This window comes from Myodes glareolus, chromosome 24 (genome assembly GCF_982192425.1).
Source record: "Myodes glareolus chromosome 24, mMyoGla1.1, whole genome shotgun sequence".
Lineage (NCBI taxonomy): Eukaryota > Metazoa > Chordata > Mammalia > Rodentia > Cricetidae > Myodes > Myodes glareolus.
This window is the reverse complement of record NC_142049.1, coordinates 29391346-29404039: the sequence shown is the minus strand read 5'-3', so window position 1 is coordinate 29404039 and position 12694 is coordinate 29391346. Positions and strand designations below refer to the sequence as shown.

Sequence of the window (12694 nt, the reverse complement as noted above, 5' to 3'; positions counted from 1 at the left end):
GGGCCTGGTTCGTCCAAAGGCGAAGCAAGGCTACTGTGGCCCTGAGGTCAGCTTCATGGCCTGGTGCTGCCACAGAGCAAAGGGACTTTTGTAGTGAAAGCAAGGTCCTTCTGGAGCCCAGGGTACTTGAGCCACCACTGTAAATGAGACTCTGGGACCAGACTTTAGAGTGTTGTGCCTGTGGAGGGGGTGTGAGTTTTGGTTAGCTGTGCTTGCTGGCTCCTTCAGCAGGCACCCTGGGAGGAACTCCTGACCAGCTGTGCCCCCTGTTGCCTTCTGTTGCTGCTTTCTTAAGGACAGGGACAAGGGCCAGCCTATTCACAATTAGTCCAAATCCTTTGTTCATTTTTCACTTGGAAATCTCGTGGAGTATGTAGCAGGGCAGCCTGTATTTGCCCCTTACCAGTGAGCAGTTTTCCCCATTTATTTTCTCATTTCTTCTCTCCCCTTACACATACATACATACACACACACACACACACACACACACACACACACACTGGAATCATTTGAAAGTTCTAAATATCAACTTAATAATCTTTTTGCCCTATATCCTTCAGCATGCATTTCTTAGGACACTCTTTTACAGAATCACAACATAGTTATTAATTGCAAAAAATATGTCAACCCACTTTCCATATTTCAATTTAATAACCCTATATTGTTTTTTATTGCCCCTCTACCACAACATGTAGTCAAGCCATGTGTTATGTGCAGAAGACATTTATCCAGAACAGTTTTTTTTTAAACCAGTTCTTTGTTTCTTATGTGATTGCTGCAGCACTTAGACCCATCCTGACAGTATGTGATGAGGGAGCAAACACCAGGAGTGGGGTGGGAAAATGTTCCATGGGTAAAGTAGTCCTGTGAGTGTGATGATCAGTTTGGAACATCCAGCCCCTGAACACAGTAAGACCAGAAAAACCAGGCAGGCATGTGGGACTGCCCGTAATCTCAACAGGAGAGGCAGAGGCTCCCATGGCAATCTGGGTCTGGTGAGACACCCTGCCTCCATAAGTAGAGAGAAGAGTGATTGAGGAAGACACCCAGCACCAACCCCAAACTCCACATACATGAAAACATGAACATGTGTATGTACAACACACACACATACACACACACACATGCACACACACACACACACATGCACACACACACACTTAAAAGAACTACAACCAGAAATAGCTGAAGTAGAGTCTTTAGAATACAGAGCAGAAATCTGCTCTTTCCAGGCAGAACTGGGGTTGAATGTAGAGCTGGATCCAGGCAAGCTCTCTCCCACTGAGCAGTAACCCACTGCGCAGTACACACCTTTCCAGTCACTGAACCGGATGGTTCAGAGTTTGTCTTCACTGAGTGTCTATTACGTTGTCTTCATCTGCATCATTACCCAGAAACCCAAGACATGCCATGCATGCCGAGCATGATTTCGTCTCCAGATCCAGCCACTGGCCTTATAAGAACACAGAATTCTTACCCTCTATAAGTAAGAAAAACACAGCAACAAAATATCTGACACCTACAATCTGAAATTTTCATTTGGAAAATAGAAATAACTTATGGGTGGTGTTGGCAAAACCAGCTACTCTTATACCACAGTTGTGACCTGTTCAAACTGTGTCGACTCTATTGGCTAAAAGAGTGAGGAGAAGAAGCAGAACCAAATCCAAGGAAACGGCAGAGCCCCGCAGTCAGACCCACAGCAGCAGCTTTTCAATATGGAAAGAGTAAAGTACTCTGTGTGTAGGAACTCAGGAGCCTGACGTCCTTTGGCCCCCGTCCCCATTTAAAGAAACATTCCACCGGGGTGCTATAAAGCAGGAACAGAAAACGTGGCGAGTGGGCAAACAGCATACATGTCTGCGCGCATGTCAGGAGACTATCATGGAGGAGCAACACTGTGATGGCCTTCCTTCATATTCTCTGAGCAGGGAAGCAGCACACAGTGACACTGGACCATCCTTTTGTGAGGTCCTGAAAAGTGACAGACCAAGGCCAGGCTCCCAATGCCTTCTGCTCCGTGCCCTTTGTCCTACAGAGGATGTTCAGAAGGCACATCCCACTCCGCCCTCCTCCTGCCTGATCTCCATGCTCAGGTGCCTCCCTCCAGAGTCTAGCCAGTTCTGCCGCTCAGAGATGGGGCTGCTCTAATGGTTGAGCCTCTTGTTTAGGAGAGGGAGGCCCGGGAAGCAGTTGAAGTCAAAAGGGCAGTGAGGAAATTGGCTTTAGTTGCCATGTTTTGAGAGTTCACTGTGTGCTGAGCCTTTCTCAAGGCACCAAGGTCAGTGCTGTAACTCTGAGATGGCGGGGGAGGGGGGCAAGGAGTTTTCATTTTACAGAATAACTGGGACCCAGCGGGGTGGAGATGCTCCCTGAAATCTGTGACCTCTGACCAGCATCTCACAGTATCCAGAGCCCTGCCTTAGTCCCCGCCTCTCTGCCCACTGCCAGCTCCCCTAGAGCAAACTCAGGGCACGTTCTTGTTTGAAAGGAGCTCTGCAAGTTTGCCAGGCAGGCTGTGGGTCTCCCCGAGCTTCCAGGCCACAGGGGTGCGGCGAGTTCCACCCTGTGACTAAGGAAGCAGGACAAACGGCGTAGTGCCCTGGATCCAGCTCTGCAGAACTGTGCCAAGTGTTCCAATCTAAAGGCATCTTCCTGTGGCTCTTAAAAGGAGCCACACCCTAAACTTACTCGCACGTGGAAGGCTACCCGAATGTCTCCACCCGCCTCTGGCCCCTCTCCCCTGAAGAAGCATTAAGCTGCAGAACTCTTAATATGGAGGAAGCTGCGCCTGAGGCTCTTCAACCCCTGAACTTCCCATCATGCTGCCTGCCCTAGGGGTTTCTGCTTGTGCAGTGAAGGACGCCCCACCAGAGCCCATCTTCTGCCTTCACTTCCACAGGGAAGTCTCTCCCATCCCTACCCCTCCTCTCTCCTTGTGTGAAGTGAGCAACCTACGTTTGCTAGTTCACATTATCTGTGAAGTGCGGAAAGAGCATTTTTTTTAGTATCTTCCTTCGTCAGTTTTGACACTGACAGATTTCTGACCAAGAACTGGGTAAGGGGCAAGGACCTGGAGAAGAAAAGAGACCACAGATGATCACAGGTGATGGCTATGGCTTTGGGAATCTGTCTGCTGGTGAGACACATCCATGTGGCAACTGTGACCACAAAGCAGGCTGAAGTCAGTCCAGAGACCAGGGGAAACATTATAAATTCAAGGGTAACCAGAATAGCATGGAAACTTCTGTTCCAGAGGGGCGATCAGACACAGAAATATAAAGATGTCATGATGTGGGCTGGGGGTTATTCTGTGGTAGTCTTGCCTCACATGTGCTGGGCCCTGGGTCCAATCCACAGCACTGGAAGGAAAAAAGAAGGTGTAGCCTCTTGTAAGTTGCTCACAGTAAATAATCTCATGCCCATGTGGAGGGAGAGTCACTGTATTTAAGTTCATCATTTTATACTATGAATATAGGCTAATATATTTCTTAAAGGAAAATAGGTATCATATACAAAACAATTCACAAAAGAACAAATAAAAATATAACATGTAAGCATAGTGGCTTCTTCTAAAATAAAATGTCAATAAAAATAGGCAATGGTGTTTTCCATGGAGACTGACAAAACATGACATTGCTCAGGACCAGAGGGAGTGGTGCTGTCTCACTGGGCACAAGAATGAAGCTGTGTGGTCTTGCAGGAAAGCAGCTGAGGCTTATATTACACGTGCAATGAGTGTAGTGTTTGACTCAGGTCCCAGATCTCAGCTAAAAGGATCTGAAAGGGGAATCAAGCAATCTCAACAACATGTATCTCAAGTAGTTCCCACCATGTTCTTTAATAACAATGAAGATTTGGGAAGAACTTAGCTGTCTTTTGGGGGATTAAGTTGCAGTGTGTTTGTGAAATGGATTTGTGCAGTTGTTCCATGGAAGGGTGTGTGGCAGACGATGGTAAACTATGGCTTAGGGTGAACTCCAGCTCACAGTCTGGTTTGTTAGTAGGCTTTAGAGCCACCCACCCAGCCACAGTCATTAACTTACATGCAAGGTGCCAGGCGGTTGCTCTTCTCTTACAATGGCAGGATTAAGTAACAGAGACGGGAGGACCAGTGGCCTAAAGTATTCATTATCTTTTCCTTTTTTGTTTTTATTACTACTTATAATTTTTGAGATTATAATATAATTGCATCATTTCTCTTGTCCCTTTCCTCACTCCAAACTCTCCCATGTTCTCTTTCAAATTCATGATCTCTTTTTCATTAATTACTGTTATATATATGTATTATCATACATACATACATATATATGTATATATATTTGTCAATATATAAATACAACCTGCTCAGTCAGTAGAATGCTGTATGCACATATATTTTCAGCCCTGATCATTGGTATTGGGTAACCAGTTGGTGTGCTCTTCCTGGGAAGACTGTGTCTCCAGCTGTCAGCATTTTCAGTTGTCTGTGGTTCTTTTCATAGGCTTGAGGCCTTGTGATTTTCCTTGGCCCACGTTAATGTGTCTGTTGGTGCTGTCCTTGTTCAGCTCATTTGGTCCGTCATGCCGGTCTGTGAGACTTTAGGGGTGTAGCTTCTGTCATACTAGAAGACACATTCTCACAGCAACCCCTTGTCCTCTAGTTCTTACACTCCCCACCCCCTGGATGGCTAAGGGAGTTGTCCTGTAGGTGTGTCCACTGGGGCTGTGACTCTGCATTTTGATTGGTTGTGGTTGTCGGTCATGATCTCCATCCGTTGCAAAGAGAAAGTTCCTTGATAAAGGTTAAGAACTCTACTCATCTGTGGGTATAAGGACAGATTCTAGACTGTAGTTAGGGACCGTATGGTTCAGTGAAGTGTCAGCTACAGGTCTCCTTCACTCTCTGTGCCATCACTAGCCCTGGGTAGAGCAGACAAGTTTGTTGGCTTCTAATGCACAGCTACATTCATTGACATGAAAACTTTGTGATACAGAGCAGGAAAAATAAGGGTCCCAAAGCACAGGTGTAATATTATCCCTGATGTGTAAAGTCATGTGGGTGGAAGGTCATATGCTAAAATCCATAAGTTGTGAGACTTTTGGGTGTTTTTTAAACCTCATCACATTTTGTATGTTTTCTGAATCCTAAATGGACAATAAAGTTACCTTTTCAAGTTAAAATGCAAACAAGAGATGTCTGCATAAAAAGATGGGTAAATTCTACAATGAGTTTTGGAGCAGATGGAACTTGAGTTGGTAACTCTTATAAGAGGAACCAGCCGCTGAGCTGACTTAGAGGACCCTCAAAGATCTGCAATATAAGGCCTATTTAAACTGTCTTGAGTTTTATATTAGCAAACCTTAAACCCACCAGTATCTGGTGAAGGCCCAAATAAGCTATTCATAAATTTCTGATGGCCTCATAATATGTGATTTTAGAGAATATAGTGGTAATGTTTTAGCCCTCTCCAATATGCTCCTTGGACTTCTGCATCTTTGAAGTACACATTGAAAGATGTTTCTCTCTTTTATGAACATACACTTCTAAGATCTTCCTTCTGGAAAAGACTAGATACATTGAGCTTTTTGAACAGCATAAAATAATTTTGGAATAAATGATGTAAATGATGTCTTGGTCACTATTCTCTTGCTATAAAGAGACACCAGGACCAAGGCAACTCTTATAAAAAGAAGCATTTAACTGAGGCTTGCTTACAGAGTCAGAGCATTAGTCCATTATCATCATGGCAAGAAGCATGGCAGCATGCAAACAGACATAGTCCTGGAGGAGCTAAGAGTTCTACATCCTGATTCATAGACAAAGAGAGTGACACTGGGCCTGGTATAGGCTTTTAAAAACGTCAAAGCCTCCTTCAGTTACACACTTCCTCCCACAGGGCCACGCATACTCCAGAAGGCCACACCTCCTAATCCTTCTCAAATAGTGCCACCCGCTGGTAACTAAGCATTCAAATATATGAGGCTGTGGGGCCCTTCTTATTCAAGCTACCACCCATGTAAAACCTGCCGAGGACCATATTTCACATGGAGACAGACATCTCTACAAGACAATATGCAGAGCTGAGGCAGATGTGAACAATGAACATGGGAGGAGGATTCACAGCATCGACTCCAAAGAACAATGCTTCAGTCACGTGTACAGTTAACCATGCACTCGCCAAACACCGCACAACAGTTTCACCTGCTCACTTACTTTTCTGTAGCTGGTAACGATAGCTTCCGTTCGCACAAAGAACATGTGCCAGTGTATGTAATGATTCTTTTCATAATGGTCAAACATGGAAAACATCTCCAGTGCTCCTCAGAAGGTGAGCAGATGAGTGTGATCTGTTCATACAGCAGGACACCGAGTGGGGTGAGCAGATGAGTGTGATATGTTCATACAGCAGGACACCGAGTGGGGTGAGCAGATGAGTGTGATCTGTTCATACAGTGGGACACCGAGAGGCACAAAGGAATGCTACTGATTCCCATGGGGACTGTGTAGTTGGACTTTTTTTAAATCAGGATCACCAGTTCCCCAATAATGACACAGAGACATTAATTATGAAAGCTTGGCCTATAGCTTAGGCTTGTCCCTAACCAGCTCTTATAACTTAAATTAACCCGTATTTTTTATTAGTCTGTGTTTTACCTCGTAACTTTAACCTCTGTCCCATTTTGTGGGTCCAACTCATGCCACATCTGGCTGTCTTCTCCTGGCATCTCTGCCTTTCTTCTTCCCAGCTTCTTCTCTGCCTGGAAGTCTTGCCTGGCTCTTGGCCGTTCACCTTTTTGTTAAACTTCTAACAGTGACATCGTCTCACGGTGTACGAAAAGATTATCCCATAACAGGACTTGGTTGAATCATAAAAGTAGTGGGCAAGTAAAAGACAACAGTCTCCCAGAGACCCTGGGGAAGGACGTTCAGTGAGGCTGGAGAAGAGCTACGTGGGTAAAGGTGGGTGTGCGTGCTAAGAGTGGCGTGGGTGGGACTGCAGAGGGATAGAGCTGCATCCTAGGCACAGGGGCCTGTTCTATGGCCCACAGCTCGCTGAACTCTGTGCCAAACCCCAGCTAAAGTGGCTGTATGTTAGTTTAAAAATTAATAATTTATGGAAAAAATGGAAGATGAGGCACTAAAATTACAGTATCATTTAAGAGTAGGATTCTGTGGACAATTTTTTGTCTTTTTTGTTTTAAATTATTTTTGTAAGTAAATATATGTTTATAACCTGACCTTTCTAATGCTCTAACATCACCGTGGTGTGAGGATTGCTGAAAGAACTTTTGCCCTGGAGTAACTGCTGGAGATGCTCTGCATCAGGGCAGTGTTCAGTCTGTGTGTGCAACAGGTTCAGTGGGGAGCTCCTTTCAGGAAGCGGAGGCAATCATGAAATGAGTGTTTGGGGAAGGAGTACTGGGAATCAAATCTTGGCCTTGTGCATACTAGGTACCTGCTCTCACTGACCTACCAGCCATCTCAAGTCACCACTGACACCAGGTAAATGAAACCATGTCATAAGGTGCCACATGTAAATCTGTTGTCTCAATTGCGTCCATAACTTCTCTCTTCCTAGAAGATAAAAAGGTTCATGAAAACTTTTCTGTTTACACAGAGGCAGCTGAGACCCAGGGACTCTCAAGCAAGCAGTGGCATGAATTTGTTTTTGTTTTTGTTTTTCTCTTAGGCAAACAGCTAAGTTTGATATAAATGGCAATATTGACCCTTTTTTCCTGAATATCACTTGAAATCAAGTACTGGTGTATATTGGGGGAGGGACAAATGTTCTTTCTTGTTGAGAATTCACCAGTGCTTTGGCTAAAGTGAGGTTCCCCACCTGTCTTTCCACAGGATTTTGTACTGCACCCTGATTCTGCCTCTGCACTACCTCGAACCCTTCTTCTCATACATCTTCCTCAACCTCCAGCTCATGATCCTGCAGGGCCTTCACCTCTACTGGGGTTACTTCATAATGAAGATGCTCAATCGATGCATATTCATGAAGGTAAGTCTGAGCCAGTCTGAGCCATTCCTGAAGTGTGGTCTCAACGGCCACAGCAAAGGTGAGGTCCAGACAGTGGAGCACTGTGTTCATCCGTCATTTTGTTTGCTCTGTTGATTGATCGGGAATAGAATCTAGGCCCTTATCTTGTTATGTTCTACAGCGAGGCTGTATCACTGCACAGTGAATGTCAGTGAGTATAAAACTATGAACATATCATTAACCAGAAATATTTTGTTTTCTTGATTGTTTGAGGTGCTGGGGATCAAACCCAGGGCCTTGCACATGCTGGGGTGGTGCTCCACCAGTGAACTATTGTCTGAGTTTTATGCTAAAGATTCTCTCTACAATATAGTTAGATTTTTCGTGAGTGGGTCTTTGCTTTGGGTGTTCAGGGTGCAGCTTGGCAGTAGAGTGTGCTTCAGACATCTCTAGCACTGAAGAGGAAAAACGAACTTTATTAGAGGGTATGATAGTTGGAACTTTAAACTATTTATATATGCATGCTCTGTCTGCATGCTTATGTGCAGGCCATAGGAAGGCATCAGATCCCATTATAGATGATTGTGAGCCACCACCTGGGTTCTGGGAATCGAACTCAGGACCTCTGGAAGAGCAGCCAGTGCTCTTAACCGAGCCATCTCTCCAGCCCCAATAATTGGATTTTTTTTAATTCAAAAGTATGACTGCTACTTCAATAATTCCTTGAGTCAGCATTTATTTACTTTGTGTATACAGTTGCACATATGTATGTGTGTGTGTGTAGCTGCACATGTGTATGTATGCAGCTGGACATGTTTATGTGTGTGTGTATGTAGTTGCAGATGTGTATATGTGTGGGTGCAGCTGCACATGGGCATGTGTATTATGGAGCTGCACATGTGTTTATTTGTGTACACAGCTGTACATGTGTATGTGTGTGTATGCAGCTGCACATGCGTATATGTTTGTACACAGCTGCACATGTGTAGATGAGTGTATACAGCTGCACATCAATCACAATCAGCTTCCTTAATCATTCTCCACCTCAACTTTTTTTTTTTTTTGAGACATGGTCTTTTACTGACCAGGAGCTCACTGACTTGGCTACACTGTTTGGTCAATGAGCTCTGGACTCTGTCTCCTCAGTGCTGAGATTACACATGTGTTCCACTGCTTTGTGCAGCTTTTGCATGAGTGCTGGGATCTGAACTCAAGTTCTCATGCTATGAGCCATCTCCTCACCCCAGATAAGCTTGTTGAGATGGGTGAGTAATAAATATGTCAGAGCCTTATATTTCTCCGCAGAACATCCAGTTTGCATGTACTGCTTTTTTCCATGAGGTTGCTTCTGCTTTTGGAATATTGCCCATCATTTGGCTGTAGTTTTTTTTGAAAACAGCTTTGCTAGATACAGCTACACATTGCTTGACTACAGATCATATTCATAGATTCATTGCTAGATGATTAAGTCATTGTGTGAAGTCACACAGACCTAGTTGGTAGTGGCTACTACATACTTAGGCTATACGGTATAACCTACAGCTCTTAGGGTCGAGATGAACACAACATCATGAACTTAATTGAAACAGAAGATAAAAATGATAAGAGATGCTAAAAATTGAAATGTATGAGACTTGGTTAATGTAATTCAGTTATGCTTTTACAGTATGCTTCTGTATAAATATGTGAAGGGTTTCACTGTATTATAGTGATGAAAGTGATAAAGTAAATACATAAACAAGTAGCATTCACTCATCATCATCATCAAGTTCTATTTATTATGCATAATTGTCTCTGCTGTAATTTTATGTGCACTGCAGTACAGTAGGGTTGCTCACACCAGCATCACCCCACATATGCAGATAACGTATTGTGCTTGAGTGTCAGGACGCCTACTGACCCCACTGGCTGACAATGGACTCTTATCAGCTTCATTGTGATTTTACAGGACTAGCAGGGTACATGTGATTGGAAATGACCAAAAGGTGGTTATGTAATGCATGGGTAGAATACAAATTCCTGATACCTTTTTTGATTTTTGGCAGTTTACATTTATTTTGCATTTCATCTGCACTTTATATCAGAAACAGTAAGGACACGGCTTGAGAAATGCACAAGGCTCAATCACTGACTTAGGGAGGTAATCCACTCCCTAGCAACAATTACAGTGTATGAAATGGAGTGTGCTACACAGTGGTCCCAGGCAAAAGCCATTGACTCAGGACCAGAGCAGACTACTGAGTGCTGGGATTTGAGCTGGACATTGAACGCAAGTAAAGAAAGTCAGTCCTATCTCTCTGTGACTAAAGGAACCTTGCTAAGCATCTTTCAGGATGATAGCTGGAGCCGGTCCCCTCTGGGATGCCACCACCTGTGTATGGCAGCCTCTTCTCACCAACAAAGAATTATGTGTAACAAGTAGCTGCCTTCTGAGTGGATACATTCATTTTTATCACATCTGGTTTATTCGCTTTATGCTTTAGTAAATTTATCTGAAAGGCCGCTGAAGAGTGGACCAATGCCATGCTCACTGCGCTCACTGCGCTGAAGAGTGGACCAATGCCATGCTCACTGCGCTCACTGCGCTGAAGAGTGGACCAATGCCATGCTCACTGCGCTCACTGGCGCCTGAGCTCTCAGCCGTCCAGAGCCTCTAAATCTGGACCACATCTGGATTAATGTTTTAGGCTGGCTTGCACTCATTATGTAGGGCAGGTTGACTTCAGGCTTATAGAGATCCTCCTGTCTCTGCCTCCTGTGTGCCAGGATTAAAGGTACACGTGTTACCCTTGCAGGCTTCTTGAAATCTGACTTTCCCCCTAAAGCTGGAGTGCCAAGAAATTAACTTTTACTGAATGTTCTAGATCAGTGTTCTAGCTCATAGGAATTCCAAGCATTTTCCTATGAAAATAGTACCCCTGCCAGACAGGCAAAATTGAAGAGCTGAAATGGGAATCCAAGCTGGACAGTTAAACAACTGATGTTCACAGTAGTTTCCATAGAAAGGGGGGCCTTCAGCTAAACCTGTTGTCCCTTCTGACTGAACCTTCCTCGACCTCCCGTTCTTGTAAAGAAACAGGCCTCACATTAATTGGTGGGTGACAGCATTCCAGGTCTGGCAGGAAGCCAGGGTGGTCATACTTGGATGCCAGTGGAAACCCTTGTTTGGTTTCACTGTGACCTTCACAATTCTGATGTCTAATGGGTCGTGCCAGGCTGGATTAGAAATGCAGCAGCCTGGGAGACTGTGAGCAAGAAGGCCTGGTTTCCCATGCAATTTGAGGGCAGTGTGGCCCTGCATCCCTAATTCTTGCTGCGCATGACTTCAGCTGACTTACACATGCGGTCTCTTTTCTGCTGCAGTGGCGAAACTGGCTGTGAAACCAGCAAGCTCCTCCAAAGCCATAAAGCCTCCTTTTAAAGAGGCATTTGAAGGCAGCGTTGCATTGCAAGGGGAGAGAAGGAGCTGGAAGTCCTAGAGGAGCAAGGACACCAACTGCCAGCCGTTTCAAAGGCACTTAGTGCTGTTTCTAAGCTGATTGATTCTTGAATACGTTAAAAATGGAAGTCAGAAGTTTATAGACCTCCACAAATGTCTTCCAAGTCTTACAATGGAGATTAAGAATTTGTCCCTTCAGCTTCCTTACATGTGGCACTCTCAGAAAGTGATGTTGAATATGGAGAGGAAGGTGATTTCAGAGAAACAAAGCACACTGTTTGAGGTGGCACTGTATGACAAACCTCCCGGGGAGATGCAGCACACCTCTCTACTCACCCTAGACAGGGAGCCCACAACAGACCAAGTCTGGCTACCACTGAAGTCCATCTGGGTGAACCAGTGCATTTTCTTAGGATTGCCTACAGGAATATGAGAGAGGGACTACTTCCAGGAGCAGAAATAATTCAGACAGCTGCATCACCAAAGCCCACCCCAGCTGGGTGACAAACCCACAAAAACTAAGCCGGGAGCACACTGCACAGCCTACAGGCAACTCAGCAGGTTGGGGAGAGTCCTTTCCAGGTGCCTCAGTTTTCCTAAACCTCTTCCATGCATCCTGGCTGGTTTCTTCCAGGCCTCAGAGTCTTCTTTACAGTTTGGCTTAGCTGGGACTGAGAGGGACTCTCAACTTTTATTGCTTACTCTGTCTGGGTGGGGCCTAGTGAATCTGGTCAGTTTCAGTGACTTATGAAGATATTTTGAGTTGGTACCTTCCTGTTTAAGGAGTTTCCCTGCAGGATGGAGTGTTTCAAACTCAGAGGAAAGAGTACACAACAGGTGGAAAGTTACAAAAGAGTGATTTGCCCATTTTAGACCCCTGTATTTGTATAGCAGGCTGAAAAGAAGGGAAACCCAGCATGTTTTGTAATGGCCACCTTTTCCAATAACCAGAGTCCTTGCATGTACATAGCAGATGAGGGATGTCCACTATGTGCTTTTGTTCTTTAATGTTTTAAAGTTAAGAATACCACTACAGGGCTGAGGGCAGAGATCAGTCAATAAAGTGCTTGCCTTGCAAACAGGAGGGCCTGTATTCAATACTGGAACCCGGATGAAGAAGTCAGGCACAATGACACATCTTAGGATCCCTGTATCTGAGAGGCAGAGACAGGAGGGTCCCTTTGGTTTGCTGACAAGCTAGTTTAGCCCAACTGCCACATTTTAGGTCAGAAAGAAATGTGGTCTCAGAGGAGAAGGATGGTATCCCTAAGGATGATGCCGAAGT

General features: G+C 44.7%; 1 protein-coding gene across 1 annotated transcript in view; it reads left to right on the top strand.

Annotated features, from left to right (window-relative positions):
- The window catches only part of Cers3 (ceramide synthase 3), an 82871-nt gene extending 72312 nt beyond the window's left edge, over window positions 1–10559 (top strand). The window contains exons 10-11 of the mRNA XM_087901355.1: window positions 7838–7991; window positions 10470–10559. Of these exons, the coding sequence (XP_087757481.1) occupies window positions 7838–7991; window positions 10470–10559 (244 nt within the window). The remainder of the gene's footprint in view (window positions 1–7837; window positions 7992–10469) is intronic.
- The last annotated feature ends 2135 nt before the right edge of the window (window positions 10560–12694 follow it).